This window comes from Diadema antillarum, unplaced genomic scaffold, assembly GCF_040938485.1.
Source record: "Diadema antillarum isolate AM-2024a unplaced genomic scaffold, OU_Dant_1.0 seq00000565_RagTag, whole genome shotgun sequence".
NCBI lineage: Eukaryota > Metazoa > Echinodermata > Echinoidea > Diadematoida > Diadematidae > Diadema > Diadema antillarum.
The window spans coordinates 2,213,699-2,238,256 of record NW_027271504.1 but is presented as its reverse complement, the minus strand read 5'-3'; the positions used below and the strand labels follow the sequence as shown (position 1 = coordinate 2,238,256).

General features: G+C 39.9%; 1 protein-coding gene across 1 annotated transcript in view; it reads left to right on the top strand.

The window, feature by feature from the left end:
* Positions 1 to 24,558, top strand: part of LOC139735184 (probable E3 ubiquitin-protein ligase HECTD4) — a 108,295-nt gene that overhangs the window by 14,945 nt on the left and 68,792 nt on the right. The window contains exons 10-19 of the mRNA XM_071645944.1: positions 302 to 543; positions 1,061 to 1,128; positions 2,151 to 2,234; positions 3,238 to 3,411; positions 5,083 to 5,200; positions 5,584 to 5,793; positions 6,955 to 7,173; positions 7,856 to 7,965; positions 8,692 to 8,884; positions 9,351 to 9,470. Coding sequence (XP_071502045.1) covers positions 302 to 543; positions 1,061 to 1,128; positions 2,151 to 2,234; positions 3,238 to 3,411; positions 5,083 to 5,200; positions 5,584 to 5,793; positions 6,955 to 7,173; positions 7,856 to 7,965; positions 8,692 to 8,884; positions 9,351 to 9,470 — 1,538 coding nt within the window. The remainder of the gene's footprint in view (positions 1 to 301; positions 544 to 1,060; positions 1,129 to 2,150; positions 2,235 to 3,237; positions 3,412 to 5,082; positions 5,201 to 5,583; positions 5,794 to 6,954; positions 7,174 to 7,855; positions 7,966 to 8,691; positions 8,885 to 9,350; positions 9,471 to 24,558) is intronic.

Sequence of the window (24,558 nt, the reverse complement as noted above, 5' to 3'; positions counted from 1 at the left end):
GATATATAACTTCCAGCACTGCAAAATGTTTTAATTGTAATATTGTAATACCGGGGTAATAATAGTATGTACGCGCTTTGAGCACTCTATAGAGTGGATTTAGCGTAATATAGATGATGATGACGATGACGATGATGGTGATGATGATGATTATTATTGTTGTTATAAAAATATTTTAACAAGACAGGGGTGGTAAATGTCCATGTCTGAAATTATTGTGTTTTCAAGATAGGACTGCTGTTTGATGAAATTTGTTCTGATTGTTTTGCTTCTTATTGTTTTGTCCATCCTGGTCGAGTAGACAACATGCTGGAAGTGTCAGAGGTCATACGCCTGCTGCTCCACCACGTGGGGAGTGCCAGCTGCCACAAGGTGCACAGTGACCCACCCCCATCCGGCAGCCTGGGTCGTCTGCTGGCTGGCCCAGGCCCTGCACCCACCTCGCCGCCCCTCCCCCATCTCGCCCGTCTGTGCGCCATCCTAGAGAGGGCGGTAGCAGAGAAGAATCGGTCCATCGTCCAGTGTATGCTGGTTGTCCTACAGGTGATTGAACTTTCTCCTTGTTTGTTTGTTTGTTTGTATGTGCTTTTTGTTTGTTTGTATGCGTTTTTTGTTTGTTTGTGTTGTTTGTTTTTTGTTCTTTGTTGCTGATTGAGGGGTGGGAACAAGAGGTTTGGAGCTTTCATCAACAAGCTGTGCGTTCCAGTAACACTGAATGGAAGAAGAGAGTGTCGACATCTACTTTTCTCAGTGACTGTATTTCCAGCATGATATTGTGAGCCCTCTCATTGATGTGAACCTTTGTAGTATTTGGTGTGCTTTGTTTCTTTTCATGCGGATATCAACAGTGTGTGTTGATGAAACATACATTTTCAAAGGAATAAATGTTTGCCTTTTACTCTAGAACTTATGCTTCTATATATCAAGCAAAGATATTTTCAGGTAGTTCTGTTCCTTAATTTCTGTTTATTTTGTTGGCCCTAACACTATTTTTTTAAAATTTCATTGACGATACTGTTTAATTAATATCATTGTCTGCCAATTTCTTGTTTTTGCAAAGGTTGTCTTCAAGTCACACTCTTTCAGTCCTGACTCACCTGCTGAGAAGAGCATTCTAGACAGAACAAGGTAGATACTTACTTTCACTTGCAATATGTGATAAATGAATATTCATTTCCCTTTCCAAGCCTATGTTCTGTATGCACCTTCTTAAGGCAGTCACCCACTGATTGATGTTCAGTCTCTATGCATTTAAAGCTAAGAACTTACAGCATCATTCTTAGCCCAACCAGACGCTGTGCTCCCCATACACTTTTATAGGAAGACTTTCAACACACAGCTACAAAACTGTTGAATTGTCTACATTCTACCACAAATTTTATAGTTATACTCACATGGAATATAATGTTTGGACTAGAAGTATCAATCCATAGTGTGCACTTTGCGTTGGAGCAAAATTTCAATTTCTGACTGCAAAGCCTGACCCTTTGCTGCACCAATTCAAAATTACGGCTTTTACATGAATGGCCAGTGCTCCGTAATGAGTATGGCGTGTGTGTTGAGAGTGTTGCACAAACCTTGTACCACAGCGTGCATGGCAGCCTTTTGCGATGACCCTTCCAATTGCATGATAAGCAATTACTGCGCAGAGAAATGTGATCTGCAGTGTGCAAACAAAGCATTAAATCTTTGTGTTCAGTAGATTATAAATTGTGTATGTCAATATTAATTGCAGCAATCGGTAGATTAATTGATTAAGGTATGACATAATGGGTCTGAGGTAACAAACATGATGTGATGAATTCAAAATCAGTGTCATTGTACTGAGTAGGCTGGCATTTCAGACCCCATTTGTACAGCCCTGTCGCAACTTCTGTCCAGCGACAGGGTTGTGTATAGTCAGTGCTGCACACTGGCACTGGTCCGATGGTCCCTGACCAGTAAAAATCACTGTCAGAACAGTAACTTTTTCAGGAATGGACCGGTAAAAAGTGAAAAAACTGGGTACCTACTGGTCCGACAAACAGGTCAGACCAGTAGAAAAAATGGGTTAGTGTGCAGCCCTGGTATGGTTATGATTTTATAAACTTTATGCTGCATTAAATCATCTGGCAGGATGTAATCGGAAGAAATTTCCTCTTTCTTGGCAGGAAACTTGTCTGGGGCCTCCTGACAACAGAAGATGAGACGATGACAACAGATACCTTGACAACCGAAGCGTGCAGTGTCATCAGGTAGTGACCCAGCTGATGCATCCTTCCCTCTTTTTTCATCTTCTTCTTCTTCCCCCCCCCCCCCCCCCCCCCCCCCCCCCCCCGGTGTGCTTTTTGTCAGTCAAGAAATGTGTATGGCAGCACCTGCTGTAATTGTTTCATCCCAAATGATATATTTTGTTTGTTTTTGTGCTTTTGTGTGTTTTTTTCTTTGTGTGTGTGTGTCTCCTTGGATGTTTTTCATTTCTCTTTTTCTCTCTTACTCTTGCTCTTCTTTGTTTTCTCTGGTTCTCTCTCAATGCCTTTCTTTTAATACTACTCCTTTTCCATCAATGTTTTCCACCCATTTTTTTAAATCTTTTTTTTTTTTATGTCTGTCTCCATGCATTGTTATATCAAGTATTGTGTGTATAAAGTGTGCAATTACTTTTAGGTACTACATTCTTTGCACATGCACATGTAAACTTACTGGTGGTTAGTGGTAGCCTTGTTTGCTTCCCTGCCATAGACAGGGAACACTGACTATATCTGCCTTATGATATTATGGTTGCTGTCAATAAACAGTTTAGTGGTGCTTTTATTTATTGTGTGGACTTAAAGAAGCATTTCATTCCAGGGCAGTACAAGATTGTGCATGTCATACAATGTATGTATACTGAGCAGTAATCAACAAATTATGGTGAAGTGTTGAGAGGCAAATCCTTCTCTTTTAAATACCATTTATCACCCATGCTACAGCCCCTCAATTCATAAAAGCTTGAAATGGTCAAATGTGCAAGTCAAGTGTCTCATGTTGATATTTTTGTATGATTTTTGTTTTCATATACATATCTAGAGACTTATGGTGTGATACATTTCTAAGAACTGAATATTATTGTGTTCAAATGGAGTAGAAATTCATATCCCTTTGTTGGCGTTGACAAATGGTAATTTGCTGTTTCTTCCTTTTTCCTTCCTTACCCTGTGTGGACATTGGAATATCATGCCCTATTTTACCCAATTCCTCCGCTATTGCCTCATCCAGGACTGGTCTGTCCACGCTCTTCAGTGGGACGGAACAGGTCAACGGACTCCTGCGGCAGCTGCTGGGGGAGGGGAAGAGCCGCCCCGCCCTGGGCCGGCTGAGGGACATGATCCTGGTGGAGCTCTCCCTCCAGCTGCGGCAGACCAGGAGCAGCCCGGACAAGCTGGCAACGATGTAGGTTTCTCCTCCTCCTCTTCTTCCTCTCCCTCCTTCCATAGCAATGGATGCAAGTAACACAGATGCTCCTGCTGATGGTGGTCCTGGGGATGATGATGGTGGTGATGGTGGTGATGGTGTTGATGATGGTGATGGTGATGGTGATGATGATGGTGGTGGTGGTGATAATGATGATGATAATGAGGATGAGGATGATGGTGATGGTGGTGGTGATGGTGGTGGTGATGTTGATGATAATAGTGATGGTGATGATGATGATGATGATGGTCGTGGTAGTGGTGGTTTGTGATGGTGGTGGTGATAGTGATGATGGTGGTGATGATAAAGGTGGTGGTGATGTTGATGATAATAGTGATGGTGATGATGATGATGGTCGTGGTGGTGGTGGTTTGTGATGGTGGTGGGGATAGTGATGATGGCTGTGATGATAAAGGTGGTGGGGATGGTGGTTGTGATGGTGGTGATGATGCTTATATGATCAAAATGACAGCAGTGATAATGGTTCTGATGGGGAAATTAATTTGTGGTGATGGTGATGACACATGATGATGATAATGAGAAGGATGGTAATGATGATTTTGACAGTGGTTGATGGGAGTAATAAAGATTACATTGTTGGAGTGATGGTTGTAAGGATGATGATGTTGATTGCTGGAATGATGATGGCAAAAATGATGGAGATGGCAGAATAATGATTTTCATGGATGCAATGGTGATGACTGTGATGATGATAATTATTAAAGGACAAGTTCACCTTTATAAACATAAGGATTGAGAAAATGTAGCAATATTAGTAGAACACATCATTGAAAGTTTGAGGAAAATCGGACAACCTGTTCAAAAGTTATGATTTTTTGAAGTTTTTGTGCAGTAACCGCTGGATGAGAAGACTACTGCAGTGTACAATGTCACATGCGTACAACAATATAAAGAAAATACAAAGAGAATTTCACAAAATTTAATCTATTGAAAAAAGTACTCATTCCCTTGACTCGTTACGGACATATGTTATGGGTAATATTATTCCCCCTGCCTTTAGAAAGAGGCAAGTCAAATGCTCTTTTGTTATGTGAAAAAAATGAAAATATGTTCAATTTTCTTTACATTTTCTTTATACTGTTGTACGCATATGACATGACAAGCTCTAGTAGTCTCCTCGTCCAGCAGTTCCAACACAAAAATTAAAAAAATGCATAACTTTTGCATCGACTGTCCAATTTTCCTCAAACTTTCACTGATGTGTTCTACTAATATTGCTGCATTCTCTCAATCCTTATGTTTATGAAGGTGAACTTGTCCTTTAATGATTACAGTGTTGATAAAAACCTTATAACTATATCACCGATGGTAGTAATAATGATGACATTTGTGATGCTTATGGTTTTATTTGTATAACAATAGTGAATAGGTTCTACTGTCGGTCACTGTATAGACATTATACGAAAAAAACCCAATGGATGTCTTAAGATGATGACACTTTCAAGATGATTGTCATCACATGTCTACAGCTGTCACAATCTTCATGACAAGAATCACGACACAAATGTCAAGCTTATGACTGTGATGCCTAAAATTCATTGTCTTTGAATGTTACCACTAAGAGTACTGACATCACCTCTCACCTTCCTCTGACATGGCCCCCCACCCCCTCCCCCCACTATTTTCCAGGTTTGAAGATGGTCTCGTACAGCTGATCATGAACATCTCCGTGAGGGAGTCCCGCCAGCTTCTAACCCAGTGCCTGACTGCTGACCAGCCCTTGGACACTGCATCAGCCAGTGTTCCTGTAAGTATTGTATGCCTGTGGGGGTACATGCAGTCAATTTTGAACCAAAGACAATGGAGACGGGAAAAGAAGAGGGAAAGGCTACTCTATGTATACTTAGGGTAATATAGCTCTCCATCCTGTAGAGCAATGCTGCCAATTTATGTGTTTTCTTTTAATCATATTTCTTTTTTTTTTCTTAATGAGGACATACAAACTGTGTTTGCAAAATGGAAAAAAAGAAATCATTTGTGAAATTTGTTAGAGACCGCTCAGCATGTCAAGTTTTTCTATTTTAGTGAGGAACACCACACTGTTTTTGGCTCTATATAGTGTTTGTTGATGTGCATAGGTAGTGTAGATGACTCTAACACTTTGTTATTTTTTTTTTTCAATTCCCCAAGATGGCCAGTCCCTGCCAGCAGTTCATCATGGCACTTGAGATCCACATCCTCCAGAGCATCATCATGGAGGGCGAGAAGCAAGAAGAGGGGTCGGCGAGCTCCAAGGAGGGGGCCGGCAGCGACCCCGTGTTGCCCCACCCCGGCCTGCAGGGAGCGGTGGAGGACATGGTGCTCAAGCTGGCCACCAAGATCTTCAATGGATGTGAGGAGGTGAGGGTGCAGCAATCTCGTCATGTAATAGAGAGTGAAGGTGTCAGGTAGGGGAGAGGAGGGGGGAGGGGGAGGAAGGTGAAGATGAGAAGTGGGGTAGAATTGCTATTGTAATGTGGCCTGCAGGGAATGATTGAAGACATGGGTGCTCAAGCTGGCCACCAAAATCTTTAATGGCTGTAAGAAAGTGGAGATGTGGCAATTTCTTCTGGCTACAGAGTTGGCATTTGGGAGGGAAGCAATGAGTATGAAATTAGGGATGGGGGAAATGTAAATAATTATCCTGCATGCAGTGGCTTTTATGATTAATTTCCAGATCTAAAGCACACCTAAATGATTGTAAAAGGGATAGTTTCATGGTGCTATTAACGTCTTTGAGTGCAACCATTCTACATGTGATTTCTTAAAGGGGCATAGTCCCGGTAGTGTAGAGGGCGCTGTTGATGATACTGCCGATCACCGTTAGCATTGATACGAAGATTACCGAAGTTGAGCTGTCATCAAGAGTAAAGTGCGTAGGTGTTGCTAGGTAACTTTGCCTTCGTTGTCTTCTCTGTGCATCGCGCAGTCTGTAGTAATGCCAAGGTGCATGCATATGTGCTTGTTATTATGACATCACAAAAGAAGTTTACTAAAGCGGTCATCCCCCTCAGCCGAGTCATGAGCCGAACTGTGAGCGGACTACTGGCTACAGTGAATCGGACTTCTTTGGACTCGGAGAAGTGGGCCAAAGCATAAGCGCTAAAGAGGAGTTGATAGCGTAGGTCTCTATAGGAAACTTGCGCCGTGCGCCCGCGTACGCATTTGACTAAAACACCGGGACCATGCACCTTTAAAGTCACAGTAGGCTTTGTACATTCATATCACCATGTCTTCATGAGTAGCAGTCAAGGGATATAGTAGAATTATATGTGTGACTATGCCTTATTTTGTTTCCCTTGTCTTTCCTTTTGCTTTAATATGTTTTTAAAGATCACTGAGCATTTGTAATTACTTTGCTCATGACTGTCTAATCTGTGTAACAACAAAGTTGACTTGTTGTAATATCAGCACGAGAGAACGGCCCAAGAGAAATTTTATCCTGTAGGCAACGTGTTATTTCATCCGTACCTCAACATCCTACTAAACAATTCATTAATGTTCTTGCTTGCATTTGACTAGATCTTGGAGACACTACGGAGCAAGTGCTGCGACCTCCTGAACTCGGACCGGGCTCACCAGCAGACCCTGCAGGGCCTGGACCGGGTGGTGAAAGGGTCCATCCTGGGCTACCTGCTACCAATGCTCATTACCACCTTACGCCATCCCAGCCTCCGCAGCCTCACCCTGGCTGAGACCTTGGTACCACAGGTGGTCCGTCTGGTGGTGCTCATCAGCCAGGTTAGAAAAAAAAGAAATAAGAAATGTGTGTATTCATTCATATATTATTAACATAGATGTATACGTGTATGTTGATGTACATGTATACCTGGATGTGTGTCCTTGCAGCCATGTCGTGATCAGTTTCCTCATTTCACAGAAGTCATGGCAAAACTTTCCTAGAGGAGTTATAGTGGCTCAGTGGTAAAGATCACTGACTATCAATCAGAAGGTCACTGGTTCAACTCCTTTGGCTGCAGCAGTTGTGCCCCCAGGCAAAACGCTTTGTCCTCCTTGCCGAGTCCTTTTGAGGGGACTTAAAGCTGTGGGTCCCATGATGACTTCCTTACAAACATCCATTGCTTTCTTAGTGGCCAATTAAAAACAAATTATGATACAATAGTTATGATCATGAAATATTGAAGGATCTATCTATCTATCTATCTATCTATCTATCTATCTATCTGTCTGTCTATCTATCTATCTATCTATCTATCTATCTGTCTGTCTGTCTATCTATCTATCTATCTATCTATCTATCTATCTATCTATCTATCTATCTATCTATCCATCTATCTATTCATTCTATTTATACTATCTATCTGTACTATATATCTCTATGTATGTATGTGTGTGTGTGTGTGTGTTTCACATAAAAATTTAACAGTTGATTGGTTTCTTGTGCCATTCTCACCATGTGCAGGTTGCAATGATGCTTGGCAATGCCTCCTCCCAGGACAAGAAAACGGACAAGACAAGCTCCCAGCCCCACGACGTGGTCAGTGATCTCTTGGCCAGTCACATCAAGGACAAGTAAGAGTCTTTTTATTTGATGCATCACGCGTTACCCCGGGTTACCGCGTTGTGTAGCGCCACCTCACGTCCACTCGAGGACAGCCACAGAGAAATGCATGCACTGTGTGTGCGTGTACATAGTCATTCCCATGCCACTTCATGTTATACTACGTGTGCATGGCACGCTGTGCTACCAATAGAGTGTGCTTCAGTGCAGTGCAGTGCAGTGGCTAGCGCATGCTAGCTCCAGCACCAAAATAATTTCCTCTTTTTGGCAACCCTGGGTACAACCTTTTTAAAAAAATAAATAATTCAACAAAATGGCTGATTTTTATTTGGTACCCCGGGATACCATTTATGTCATCATGTGTCATTTTTGTCGAGAGGGACAATCCCAGGCCAGCTATGTTCTCTGTCAGCCATGCAAAAGGAGCCATTTTGTAATGTTTCTTTAAGTTCCATTCCTGTAGCTAAACAGAAACTGTTTCTCATAGAGTAAAATATTACACCTTCCTTCCAGTACCTGAACAGAGTTGTTGGAAACTGTAGAGAAAATCATGTTTAAATTTTGCAAACATCTCTTCTGAATAAGTCATTAAATCAATTCTTTGATCAACGTTTTAAATGTCTTTTGATATATGTTGATGATATTATATAGCAAGCGCATGGAAATCATGAAAACCACTTTTCATCTCCAATTGTGATGAATTAGAATGTGATTGATATCGGCTGATTGTGTCGCAGGTCTGAGAAAGCTCCTCAAAATTACCTGACCAGGCTGCGCATCCCGGCCCCCTGGGCGGCGGGCAAGACAGTGGAGACCATCCACCCTGTCAGAGACAACTATAAGTTCAGGGAGACAGTGCACATCCCCGGTGCCCGATGCCTCTACCTGAGGTTTGAACCTCGCTGCGCCTCGCAGTATGACTATGATAAGGTACGTTCCCCATTTCTGTACCCCTGTCCGGGCATAAAGTAGACCGTGTGTGCTGGATCTTGCTGAAATTGGTTTGTAATATTCCATTCCTGCAGATTTAACATTGTCACTTACAGTGATATGTGCTGAATTTAGATATCTTTGCCGCCGGAATACTAACCACTGTCTGCAACAACGTTCATTTGCTTGTCTTTCCATACTCTTCTGTACTCTGCACTTTTCATGCTGCAGCACATAATTTGTCAAAGCAAAACGTGTAGCTATTTCAAAAAGTTATGAAGCGGATTTGTCTGCCGTATTGTGGCCCATTGCACCTTTACTTTCCTGCTCAGCTGTTTGAAATCAAACTTTGTCAGAGTTTAAGGATTTGCTAAAGTTTGATAATGTTGAAAATGAGATTCTGATATTTTTCTTCTCTTCTGTGACATACATGTCTATTTGTGTGTTCTGTTGTTGTTTTTTTCAGGTTGTGATCTATGCAGGTGCAAACACAAACTCCAGGAAAGTGGCTGAGTATGGGGGTAACATGTATGGCTATGGGAGCAGGAGTGTGCTGGGATCAGGCTGGCCCAAGGACCTTGTCAAGGTAAACCTTTGAACTTACACCAATGATCTCTGTAGGAGGTATCTGGATATCTCATTGGCCAATCGCTTTGAAGCCACCGCGCGGCCATCTTACCATGCACATCACCCATACATTTGTGTGTGGAGCTAACAACATCACATGATCTTGGCTATCTTGCTTGAAAATGTGTGCAAGTCCCCATAGAGTTTGCCTGGTAAGATGGCGGCACGGCGGCTTCACTTGTTTGTACAATGTGAATGGGCCAATGAGACATCCAGATACTTTTAGAGGTCAGTGACTTACAAATTGTACGACCATTCTTTTTCCTTTTTTTTTTAGACACTGTATTTTGTTTCTTTCTCCCATCCCTTTCATTATAATGATCAAAATATTATATGATTTCCATTCTTAAGATCATTGTATCATACATATCATGTATTCGCAAAGCTCAAAGTCTGGTATCTTAGAACTATAGATATATACAAAATCCTGTAACGTTCAATTTATCTTGATTGTATTGTGTTTTTTTTCGGACACCAGAGATCTGTCTGCAGAACGAAGTGATTTGTTGACAGACTGAATGATGGCAGAACAGTCAGAAATTGGCTAGAGTAAATCATTTCATATTGTGAATGCTGCTTGTGCTGATTGATTTTACCAAGCTGTGATTTGATGGAGTGAATGAATGAGTGTAAAGTAAATTGATAGGTATGAAGGAAGAAAAGGAGATAGAGAAGGGAAGGAATGGAAATGAAGGAATTTACAAGCGAGTATGTCTGAATGCTGTTCTGCTTTTCTTCCTTGTAGCTGTCCGTAGATTGCTCGTATATACCATCTTGTAATGCTAGTTTTAGACTCAATAGACTCAATTGACCAGTCATTCTTAGCTCTCTTCACACAAATTAGATTATGGAGCCACATGAAAAGAGGGTAATACACTTGTACAGGCAAACTTGTCTATAGCGACCACTGTCTATAGTGACCACCTGCTGTATGCAACCACAAAACACAATTCCCCTCAAGAGAAAAGCCATGTTAACTACTCTGTCTATAGCGGCCACCTGTCTACAACGACCACTTTTTTCATCTCCCTTGGGTGGCCGCTACGCTGGATAGGCAGGTTTGACTGTACTAATGTTTGTTAGTGGGTGTACGTGTCATTATCTCAACCAGTCTCGGCCATTTGTGAAAACACAACTTGGTTCAAAACAAAATGAAGTGGATGCATCTGTGGAGTCATGCTGATAACCTGTGGCTGATTTGCTGCGTAGCTTCTTTAGGTTCCATCCTGTCTGTACGTAATAGGAAGTTTCTGCGCTGCTCAGCAACTCCCACATTGATGCAGTTTGTCACTCAGTGTAAACATTTCATTAGTGTGTGATGATACAAGCTTACATAAGTGTGTGGAAGGTCTCTGCTATTGTCTGAGGTCAGAGGTTGGACTCCTGCTCATTCAGTGCTTCATGGTGCTGTGATGCACCAGGGCCTTGTTTCACTAACATGGGAACTGTATATCGAGCCAATCAATGAACCCACAGTTGGGACAGATTCAGATTAAATCTTGTTGGGAAGGATACATCTATACATTCAAGATGTATAACAGAACATGACAAGGTGGATGCAAGATATTGTTCCCACATACCTATAATGGTGAAAGAGTTCTTAACTTCTGAGGACTGGTCGATCCCAAATTTGTCCCTAGGATAAGTTGAATTGAACTTAGGATTGATTTTAGGATTGATTTTAGAGCTGAGGTAAACAGTGCCCGGCAGATTTGTTTTAGTTTTGATACAACCATCAGCTTGGCCCCGTATTAGTTGGGAGGATCATGGCATTAGACATGTAACACACATTCAAAGAAAAGGATTAGCCAGTTATCGAAAAGGAATTATGAAGGTGAATGCAGAGAGAAAAAGAGAGAGCTGATATGATTGTATTGTATTCATGGGGTAATGAAAGTGTGTATGCATATGAATTGCAGTGTGTGAGTGGTCTGATACAAATTTGAATCATGCCTGAAGAAAAATCTAATATTTTACTCTGCAAGAAACAGTTTTATGTTAGGGCAGAGGTATGCACTCACAGAGTATACCGGAATGCACCAAGAATAACTTTTTCACAAATCATTATTTTGATTTACAATGCTCTGTCCTTACAATGTAGTATGTACATTTTCAGTCATACCATTCTAAAATGTTCTGTATCTTTTTTTTCTTTGCTGTCTGAAGTAGCATCCACGACAAACATGCTACAAAAGCCAGGCATAGTATTTATTATGTTGCTCAGAAAACAATAACAATGTAAGAGAACAGACTTGTAACTGCAGCTGAAAGTACAAATTAAAACCATACACACACTGGTTACATTAAATCTGTGATAGATTCACAAGACTCTTGTATATGATGGCAATTGATGGAGGCCCACAGTATCTATAAAAGCAAAACAATGAAAGTAGTACTCTTATTTCTCAGTACTGAGCCTGATGGCACTCTGCTCTTAAATATGACTCTATGCTATTGTCAAATCAAACATATCTGATGGTTGGGTGGTAGAAGGCTTCACGGTGCACGACGTATTCTTTCTGGAGTATGTGAGTGGCCCTGAAAAGGGCCTACCCAATCCCGACATTTCGGCAAGCATGTTCTCGCCGTTCTCAAGGGAATGAGCAAGTGAGTGGAAAATCCGGTTTAAATATATCTGATTGGGTGACATTGGTAGTACAGTCCGACCTCTCCTATCCGGCCTTCCTCTGTCTGGATCTCTCTGTTATCGTGATGTGATCTCGATATGATTTTTTTTGTTTAATCTTATTTTTTGGGGAAAAGGAAGATTTGAAACTCAGAGCAAAATTCCTACACAAACTCACATGAATTACATGGTATTATTCCCAACATGATTAAAATACCTTCTCATCTTATTTTCATCTAAATAACAAGCATTCAGACATTCACTACCCCCAAGTCACTGCAAGAACGTGGACAGAAAACTTTTCATCAAATCAGGGCACGGTACAGGCAATCGGCTTTCGGCAGCTGTGTGTTTTAAATATTGAGTCTCCCATATCCGGCCAAATCTCTTATCCGGATGAGCGCTGGTCCCGACATGTCCGGATAGGAGAGGTCAGACTGTAGTAGGTTGGTGTTTGCAGGAATAATTGGGGTGGAGAGGGAATAGGCTATTAGGGAAGGTTGCTGCCTTTTTGATATGCACTCAGAGTGGTTGAATGGAAGACAACCCCCCCCCCCCCAAAAAAAAAAAAAAAAAAAAGAGCAAAGAAAAAGCAAAGATAGGATAATTGAGTAGACTTTTCAGGAAATTAAACCAGGTATCCAAACCTTGTGTTGGCCAGGAAGAGCTAATTGCAGGAAGCTTGCAGGCAAAAATTTTGCAGTCCTTGTACAGACACAGGAAAAGAGTAAAAGAAAAAAAGGGTTACCTTTTGGACATCTGAAGATAATTAGTGCATTTGAATGTAGAGATAACTTTTGAATTCACCCCTCTTACTTCCCAGGAAAAGTAAAACAGACAGGACAGGAAGGAAGAAAGAAAGAGAGAGAGAGAGAGGGAGGGGAAGTATTTGACATTGTAGTTTCAAAAACTTATGACTACAGGTACAAATGTTGCCCTGCCCTTGAAACGGGAAGGCGTACTTTCAAAAGTGTATCAGAGGTACTGTATTTCCTGTCAGCCTTGCCTGATTGAGTGATTTTTATTGGGGAATAGGTACACAAATATACATTGAATTGCATTTTACTGCAGCCTATTGGGAAATGATCTCTATTATTTAGATTTTAAAAAAATTGTATACTGATGAATTTCATACCATTTGTCACCATTTATGATACACTTCTCATTTCACGAATTAATCAGCAGTGTGAAAGATCAAAAGAGCAGCCTATCTAGAGGTGTTTGTCCTGATAGCACATGGTGTACACGTGACATATTTTGCTATATTTTCCATGCTCATCACAAATATCAAAACACACAGGTATTTCTTGTTTAGAAATAAAATCTTTAGTGAAGATAGTGATATTCTCATTTGCAGAATTACAAATATAAGTGAGATTTCGTGAACTTTAAGCAGGTTCGACATTAAAGCCCCCATACTGAACAGCTGAGTATAACATTTCATGCTCAAGTGAATGTGCTGTTCTTATTCTGGTTTATGTTGACCAGAATTTCAAGATAGAATATTGTATACTGTAAAACATGATATATTCGCGGCATTAATTTTTTCGCGAGTTGGAGCCGACGGCCTTTTTTGCGGCATGAAATTTTCGCGAACTGCCACTGGCATTCAGTGCATATAGTGTACAAAAGAACTTTCGCGTGCATTTTAATTTCGCGAATCTTCACGCTCGCGAAATTCGCGAAATTAAAATGCACGCGAACATTTCTCGTTTCACAGTATTATATGCATAATGACTGTCAGTACGTAAGACTTTTCATTCGACTATGCTTTAGAGCAAATTACACTAAAGAATATATAGGAAATATGGCATTTTTAGTGTCAGGAGTTGCTTATGAGATGCAATATATTGTTCCCAAAATTGCTGTACTAAAAGTTCATACCAAGTGGGGGGAATAAGATGGCATTATATTGGAATAGATTATCATTGGATATTCATGAAACGCATAATTATATTGATATAATCAGAGTGTAACTGAAATCACTTCTCCTAAATTTTACCTAGCGATAGTAGTTTGCTTTGTTCTATATTATTTATTTGTTATGAGTCGTTCCCTATTTGTATCATCTATTTTCTTTTCTTTTAAGCAATTTGAGTACTTCTGTGGATATAGCGCTATATGATTATCAATTATTCTTATTATTATCATTATTGTTATTATTGTATGTATACATCTATTGCAACCATATGAAAAATTACTTAGTAATTACTTATCTACTCAGATTTAGGGTACTGCCAATTCTCATGCCTACTTGTCCTAGTCAATAAACATGTATGTTCCCTATTGGACTAGCAAAGTTAAGGGCACTGGCATATATAGAAACATGAGGGGAAAGGATGCTTTGTTCAATGCAAAATTTACAACCATTGTGATACATTTCTCACTGCTCAAAATTCAAGTCTAATGTCTTACTCTGCATTCATACTTTTGAAGAAGTAAAGAATATTTAATATCTGCAGAGTGTTGTGTAAGTTGTAAAAACTGAGAGCGCCTCGAAAGTTAAGAATGTCTGAAGTCAGCAAACTTACACAACTTGGGTATATAAGGTCTTGTGGAGTGCTTTGCCTCCATCAGACACTGTCTGTCTTGGTACTGTGGCTGTGGCTTTCTTGCTTCTGGGTTTTCACCTTACCGTCGTCCTTCACGAGAGACTTCAGAATCTGGGATGGCTCTGAGATTTGTGAGTACCGACCAGTGATCATGCATCCAAAGACCGGTCTAAAGATGGGATGCCTTGCAGCATAGATGATGGGGTTGATGACACTGTTCAAGTGGAGGATGACGAGGAAAAGAGTGACAATGGAATTGTAGGCAGATGAGCTGGCTTTGGCGATGACAAGGATGCCGGTGAAGGGTAGGACGCAGGCGTAGAAGCCGCAGATGACGATGAAAAGGTTTTTGGTGATGTCAATATCGAGACGTCTGGAGCCGGGCGTGGACACCATGGAGTGTGCCACATGACGCTTGATGTGGAGGAAGAGGAGAATGTAACAGATGAGGATGGTAACCAAGGAAGTGATGAGGAGGATTGGGACCAACCAGCTGAGTTCGGGAACACTATGCTTGATGATGTAGACACCACAAACTCGCTGGGAAGAGATGATCATTAGTATGGGGGCAATTAACCAGGAAGCCACAACCATCACTGCCATCTTATACGGTGTGAAGGACCATTGGTAGAACTTTCTGGGCTTCGTGATGAGAATGTAACGATTGACTGCGATGAATGTGACTGTGACAAGACTGCATCCCAGGGAGCTTGAATCTATGATAGTCACAGGGAAGCAGGACCACGTTGCTAAGAAGACAATCTGCAATCCCTGGAATGGGTACATGAGACAGGCGAGCAGGTCGGCCACACTGAGACTGACCACCAGCACGTTCATGGAGGTCTGTAGCTTGCGGGAGAACATGACGGCAAGGATGACAAAAATGTTGCCTACTATCCCAACGATCGCCATGGCGAAGAATGCGGTCGCTATGAAGATCCTTTCAACATTGCTGATGCTGTCTACATGCTGTACATGTAAAGTTTCATTGATTGGGAAGTCTGTGGTATCAACGTAATACGTTGATGTTGTCATTTCAAGATCCATAGTGACAGGTTTCTTGCACTGTACACGTAAATAATGAAGAAACAATGCTTTTCAAAATCAACTCGAGAGTATCTATGCACCTTTGTCTTGTAGTGTTATGATGTGTGATATTAACCAGGAAGCCACAGTGAAGCCGTCTGGAGGCTATCGCGTAACCACTCAGTCTGACTCCTTGAGGCGTAGGCAGCTCAGCCAGCCCATCATACTGTGAGAAACTGGAATACAACGCCCCATTTAGTGAGTTTTCAACTGTAATGTGACTGTCAAGATACCACCAGCATTTAGGAGGAAGTGGACACAAGATGCTACATTATGCCAACCACTTTTTTTTTTTTTTTTTTTTTTTTATTCGGGGGGGGGGGGGGGGGGGGGGGCGTGCCTGCGCAGTGTGTGTATGGATTTGTATGCATGTGTCTTGTGTATTAAAGTTTGTACGTTTATGCGTGTCTGACTCTCTGATTTCATCATGTCACCTCTACTAGTTCCTGTTCCTCTTCCCCTAGTTCTTCTCTACAACATGGAATCTTGCTGGTACAGCCAAACCACCTATGCTAAGACTTTGGGTGTAGCACTTGGCTGCCACCAGGCTATTAAGGACAAAATTAATTGGCCAAAGTCGGCATTACAGCTGATCCTAGTCAGAAGCATTTGGCTGGCATCTTGTGAACTGCAGGGCAGACCGACTGTCATATAGATTTCAATCTCTGACATAGCGAATGATCTACATGTATGTCACTCTTTCCTCCCATGTCATGAGCTATTCATCACAATTTGTGCCAACTCCCTCAGTTACAAGTGTACTTGCCAAATGACTACCAAAATTATGTGTACATCGATTCAACCTTTCCCTTGTATTGAAAAGGATAGTAATTTTTTTCTCATAAAAAAAAAAGAAAGGACGTTAGTCTGTTCGAATCAGTGTTCATGAGAGATAAGTGGCATTTCATGAATGAAAAGATCTAGTTAAACTCATGATTTTCAGTGTTATACAGTGCATATGAAGAGAAGGTAATCCAACTGCAGAGAAATATAGATTGTGTGGGTTGGCCTTTTTTTTTTTTTTTTTTATTGAGTGACCAGGTTATCCAACAGGTGGCCATGTTGAAGATTATGTACCATATAAGAATTAGGTATCAATGGAAAAACAGTAGCCCTCTAAAGTTGGATTACCCTTTTTTGATACACACTGTATGATTTGAGGATATGAGTCATGACTGAGATGTCCAAAAACAAAGAGGTTGTAATACAAGGTGGGATCCACCTTTTATTAGGACCACTTTCTTTTACTTTGTGATAACATATATACATCAGCAATATCAAAACAGATTTTCAGCAAAGAAGCTTTGAATTCCTCTTAGAATTGTATGCTCTTTAATATTTCAAAAGTGGTATCTGTCTCACAAAAAGTTAAAATCTAGATACCACATCTCAAACAAAACTATACCACTCCTTTAACCGGGAATGAATGAGTGAACATAAAGACAAAGAGTAAAGCAGATTGAGACTTTTGTGTAGAGCATTGAGCATTGAATATAAACACTGATGGAAAGTAGTAGGTTTTACATGTACTTACTGATTCATTATAGTTAACAGAACATACAATTTTGAAATGATGAAGTGTTACTTTTTTTCTCAGTTTGATTTTGCATGCATTATACGTGTACCTTTTCCGATCATAATTTGTTTTTGTTTGTTGCTTTCTTGTATTACCATGAATTAGTTTTGGGTTCTTGTTGTTGTTTATTTTTCCTTTTTTTTATCATTTTATCTGCAGAGTGTGGCAACCCTGTTTAAAGTATCAGGCCATTCTAGATTGAATGTTCAACATTAAGGATGTGTAAATTTTGAATTAATATCATGGGTTTAGATGGTAACAAAATAGAAGCACTCCACAAGAAATACATCAGTGATATGGTTCGCATGAAGTATTGGTGCTTTCTTTTAAGTGATAGCATTATATCACATTGCATTTATTTCACATTCTGCTGGAATGATGCAGCATGCTTAAAGAATATTTTGTACCAGGTGAATTGAAGATCTAAAAGAGGGTATGACTCAACTTTAGCACTGTTTTTTCTATACTACTTGTAGCAACCCCCTACATCCTCATTCCGCTGTAAATGTGAAAACTTTCACATGTGTCCAGTAACATGATATATGTACTGATACAATAGTGACAACATGCAATTCTTTTGTCTGTATTTGGCCCACATGAATGTGTGCTACCAACAGTAATTAATGTGTTGACAGTAATATAATTACATTGTAGGAACATGTAAATCAATCTCATGCACCCGAGTGTTGAAAAGTATTTACGCAAAGATCTTCTCGTCTACAGAACATTAGAAGACTTTACAAACATTAACTGCTTTCGTACGTAAATGTGAAATACTGTTAAAATGAGGAAATTTCGCTTGCATTTTAATTTTGCAAATTTCGCGAGCGGCAACATTCGTGAAATTAAAATACACGTGAAAGTTCTTGCCTACGCAATATGCATTGGATGCGTGGCAAGTCACGAAAATTCCATGCTGCGAGAAAGGCCGTCGGCTCCAATTCGCGAAATTTTCATGCCACGAATATATCGCGTTTTACAGCATGTCAAACAATGATGACTTATGATTTGCAATATATCCTGCAAAGTCATTACAACTTTGCAGTTTATTGTTTTTATGTTGTATGTTATCAGAATGAACAAATATGATCTGTATCATCTAGATGTCTCAAAGCTGTACAGAAGAACAAATCACATGTAATTCTTTTAATTATGTTGACATTGGAAATACAGATAAGACTGGCTTACACAATGTACTGACACGTGTGAACCATAATTTTGTCTGAGGCTCTCAGAGTTTAGACTTTAAAACAACTGACCTCACTTTTTCATATTGAAAGTAACTGCTTTCATTTTCTCATCGAAGACAAATACAGTTGGAAGTATTCTAATCAAATGTCTTTCAAGTTTTTTTTTTTCAGTACTATAAGTGAATTTTAGATCAGCAAGGAAGTATTGTCTACACAAGAAATTCAGTGTACAGTACACCGATTCTGAATGCAATTTTAGACTTGAAAGAATTGCAGTTGACATGGAAAATATGCATCACAACTTTCAGTAGATACTGTCTGTGATAGGATATTCACTAGTTCAGACGGATAGTATGCCAAAATATGAAGCTTTGTAGAGGTTGGTATATTCTTTAGAAGTTTACTGTGTCCATGTACGGTAGGAAGAAATAGCCAAAAAAAAAAAAATGTATTATGTACATAATTATGCATACCAGCAACAGAATTTCATATCAAGTAGAGGTGGAACAGTCTCAATCTTATATTGCATATATTGCAGTTTGACAGAAATCGAAGATTTATATCAAATTTAAAAGATGTACAATCTGATAGTGATTAAGAATATGAATATTTCATTAAGGTGAATGATTTGGCCTCTTTACATATCATTTCATCAGAAAACTTACTCAGTGGTCCCAGCAATTTTCACAGCTTCACTGGGACTCACTGATACTTTACATCTGCCTCTGTAACATACAGTCAGCGATGACATATCTCATTTCATGGTTTAAAATAGACATCAAACTGAAGGGATGTATAGATGTGCCAATACTACTGGATTTAATGATTAGAGTTTGCTGTGAAAGGTATGATTTCTTTCTTCTTCTTTTCTTGAGACACCAGGTTTACAATGAGAAGCCTATCATACACTCTACAATTCTGCTAGAGAATCGGCTATATTTTGTTGGAACAGAAAAATGATGTTTAATTATCTGACATATACACTTGTACGTGTTACTAATTTCAAACATCTTATGCCTAAATAATGTCATTTGCCATGAGCGTCTACCTTCTACACAGTAGACGCTTAAAAATGCAATTGAAGAAATGACAGAGAAAATGGTGTGAAGTCTCCAATTACTGTTTCAGCAGCATATCAACACAGATAGAATAAGGTAAAACTTGTGGGAGACCACTCTGGGAGACACAAAATCTTATTCAGCAGGTGATCTTTATATACAGGTTCACAAGCATACAGCTTACATTACTGTTTACTCTGATTTGAGTATAATTTTCGTACAAATCCCTTATCGTGAAATATTCTCGCAAAATAAATGGCCTGCACATTATGAACCGCTCTGAAGTGAATCAGATGTTGTAGTTTGGTCCTTTAACAGATGGGTTGATTTTAGAGCATGGTTATTATTCCTGGTTGATGTACATGTAGCACATCTTAGAGAATGGACAGGTATTTCCTTGTACTGACTGATGCAGTTTTCCAGCCTGAATTGACAGCAACATATTGGAATACTAATGTGGAAACTAGAAAAATGGCTAGGAAATTGTTACTCTGCAGCCTATGAATAATGAAGTTTCAACCTGCACTTGCATGCCCTGTCACACAAAACCAATCGTGACAGAGTTGACTGTGAGCCATGGTTACTCTCAGACATACTCTGACTCGGTGCCACGACTGGTGTTTCCTGTCTTGTCACTGAGCCGTGATTTGCCGGCATCCTTCACAAGAGACTTCAGGATCCCGGATGGCTCCGGGATTTGCGAGTACCGACCAGTGATCATGCATCCAAAGACCGGTTTAAAGATGGGATGCCTTGCAGCATAGATGATGGGGTTGATGACGCTGTTCAAGTGGAGGACGACTATGAAAAACACGACAACGGTATTGAAGGCAGATGGATTTGCACTGGATTTGGCAATGACGACGATAGCTGTGTAGGGCAGGACGCAGGCGTAGAAGCCGCATATGACAATAAGGAGATTCTTTGTGATATCGATGTCAAGACGTCTGGAGCCGGGAGTGGACACCATGGAGCGTGCCACATGACGCTTGATGTGGAGGAAGAGGAGGATGTAACAGGTGAGGATGGTAACCAAGGAAGTGATGAGGAGGATTGGGACCAACCAGCTGAGTTCGGGAACACTATGCTTGATGATGTAGACACCACAAACTCGCTGGGAAGAGATGATCATTAGTATGGGAGCGATTAACCAGGAAGCCCCAACCATCACTGCCATCTTATACGGTGCAAAGGACCATTGGTAGAACTTTCTAGGCTTTGTGATGAGAATGTAACGATTGACTGCGATGAATGTGACGGTGACGAGACTGCATCCCAGGGAGCTTGAATCTATGATAGTCACAGGGAAGCAGGACCACGTTGCTAAGAAGACAATCTGCAATCCCTGGAATGGGTACATGAGACAGGCGAGCAGGTCGGCCACACTGAGACTGACCACCAGCACGTTCATGGAGGTCTGTAGCTTGCGGGAGAACATGACGGCAAGGATGACAAAAATGTTGCCTACTATCCCAACGATCGCCATGGCGAAGAATGCGGTCGCTATGAAGATCCTTTCAACATTGCTGATGCTGTCTACATGCTGTACATGTAAAGTTTCATTGATTGGGAAGTCTGTGGTATCAACGTAATACGTTGATGTTGTCATTTCAAGATCCATAGTGACAGGTTTCTTGCACTGTACACGTAAATAATGAAGAAACAATGCTTTTCAAAATCAACTCGAGAGTATCTATGCACCTTTGTCTTGTAGTGTTATGATGTGTGATATTAACCAGGAAGCCACAGTGAAGCCGTCTGGAGGCTATCGCGTAACCACTCAGTCTGACTCTTAGAGGCGTAGGCAGCTCAGCCAGCCCATCATACTGTGAGAAACTGGAATACAACTCCCCATTTAATGAGTTTTCAACTGTAATGTGACTGTCAAGATACCACCAGCATTTAGGAGGAAGTGGACACAAGATGCTACATTATGCCAACCACTTTTTTTTTTTTTTTTTTTTTTTTATTCGGGGGGGGGGGGGGGGGGGGGGGGGCGTGCCTGCGCAGTGTGTGTATGGATTTGTATGCATGTGTCTTGTGTATTAAAGTTTGTACGTTTATGCGTGTCTGACTCTCTGATTTCATCATGTCACCTCTACTAGTTCCTGTTCCTCTTCCCCTAGTTCTTCTCTACAACATGGAATCTTGCTGGTACAGCCAAACCACCTATGCTAAGACTTTGGGTGTAGCACTTGGCTGCCACCAGGCTATTAAGGACAAAATTAATTGGCCAAAGTCGGCATTACAGCTGATCCTAGTCAGAAGCATTTGGCTGGCATCTTGTGAACTGCAGGGCAGACCGACTGTCATATAGATTTCAATCTCTGACATAGCGAATGATCTACATGTATGTCACTCTTTCCTCCCATGTCATGAGCTATTCATCACAATTTGTGCCAACTCCCTCAGTTACAAGTGTACTTGCCAAATGACTACCAAAATTATGTGTACATCGATTCAACCTTTCCCTTGTATTGAAAAGGATAGTAATTTTTTTCTCATAAAAAAAAAAGAAAGGACGTTAGTCTGTTCGAATCAGTGTTCATGAGAGATAAGTGGCATTTCATGAATGAAAAGATCTAGTTAAACTCATGATTTTCAGTGTTATACAGTGCATATGAAGAGAAGGTAATCCAACTGCAGAGAAATATAGATTGTGTGGGTTGGCCTTTTTTTTTTTTTTTTTTATTGAGTGACCAGGTTATCCAACAGGTGGCCATGTTGAAGATTATGTACCATATAAGAATTAGGTATCAATGGAAAAACAGTAGCCCTCTAAAGTTGGATTACCCTTTTTTGATACACACTGTATGATTTGAGGATATGAGTCATGACTGAGATGTCCAAAAACAAAGAGGTTGTAATACAAGGTGGGATCCACCTTTTATTAGGACCACTTTCTTTTACTTTGTGATAACATATATACATCAGCAATATCAAAACAGATTTTCAGCAAAGAAGCTTTGAATTCCTCTTAGAATTGTATGCTCTTTAATATTTCAAAAGTGGTATCTGTCTCACAAAAAGTTAAAATCTAGATACCACATCTCAAACAAAACTATACCACTCCTTTAACCGGGAATGAATGAGTGAACATAAAGACAAAGAGTAAAGCAGATTGAGACTTTTGTGTAGAGCATTGAGCATTGAATATAAACACTGATGGAAAGTAGTAGGTTTTACATGTACTTACTGATTCATTATAGTTAACAGAACATACAATTTTGAAATGATGAAGTGTTACTTTTTTTCTCAGTTTGATTTTGCATGCATTATACGTGTACCTTTTCCGATCATAATTTGTTTTTGTTTGTTGCTTTCTTGTATTACCATGAATTAGTTTTGGGTTCTTGTTGTTGTTTATTTTTCCTTTTTTTTATCATTTTATCTGCAGAGTGTGGCAACCCTGTTTAAAGTATCAGGCCATTCTAGATTGAATGTTCAACATTAAGGATGTGTAAATTTTGAATTAATATCATGGGTTTAGATGGTAACAAAATAGAAGCACTCCACAAGAAATACATCAGTGATATGGTTCGCATGAAGTATTGGTGCTTTCTTTTAAGTGATAGCATTATATCACATTGCATTTATTTCACATTCTGCTGGAATGATGCAGCATGCTTAAAGAATATTTTGTACCAGGTGAATTGAAGATCTAAAAGAGGGTATGACTCAACTTTAGCACTGTTTTTTCTATACTACTTGTAGCAACCCCCTACATCCTCATTCCGCTGTAAATGTGAAAACTTTCACATGTGTCCAGTAACATGATATATGTACTGATACAATAGTGACAACATGCAATTCTTTTGTCTGTATTTGGCCCACATGAATGTGTGCTACCAACAGTAATTAATGTGTTGACAGTAATATAATTACATTGTAGGAACATGTAAATCAATCTCATGCACCCGAGTGTTGAAAAGTATTTACGCAAAGATCTTCTCGTCTACAGAACATTAGAAGACTTTACAAACATTAACTGCTTTCGTACGTAAATGTGAAATACTGTTAAAATGAGGAAATTTCGCTTGCATTTTAATTTTGCAAATTTCGCGAGCGGCAACATTCGTGAAATTAAAATACACGTGAAAGTTCTTGCCTACGCAATATGCATTGGATGCGTGGCAAGTCACGAAAATTCCATGCTGCGAGAAAGGCCGTCGGCTCCAATTCGCGAAATTTTCATGCCACGAATATATCGCGTTTTACAGCATGTCAAACAATGATGACTTATGATTTGCAATATATCCTGCAAAGTCATTACAACTTTGCAGTTTATTGTTTTTATGTTGTATGTTATCAGAATGAACAAATATGATCTGTATCATCTAGATGTCTCAAAGCTGTACAGAAGAACAAATCACATGTAATTCTTTTAATTATGTTGACATTGGAAATACAGATAAGACTGGCTTACACAATGTACTGACACGTGTGAACCATAATTTTGTCTGAGGCTCTCAGAGTTTAGACTTTAAAACAACTGACCTCACTTTTTCATATTGAAAGTAACTGCTTTCATTTTCTCATCGAAGACAAATACAGTTGGAAGTATTCTAATCAAATGTCTTTCAAGTTTTTTTTTTTCAGTACTATAAGTGAATTTTAGATCAGCAAGGAAGTATTGTCTACACAAGAAATTCAGTGTACAGTACACCGATTCTGAATGCAATTTTAGACTTGAAAGAATTGCAGTTGACATGGAAAATATGCATCACAACTTTCAGTAGATACTGTCTGTGATAGGATATTCACTAGTTCAGACGGATAGTATGCCAAAATATGAAGCTTTGTAGAGGTTGGTATATTCTTTAGAAGTTTACTGTGTCCATGTACGGTAGGAAGAAATAGCCAAAAAAAAAAAAATGTATTATGTACATAATTATGCATACCAGCAACAGAATTTCATATCAAGTAGAGGTGGAACAGTCTCAATCTTATATTGCATAT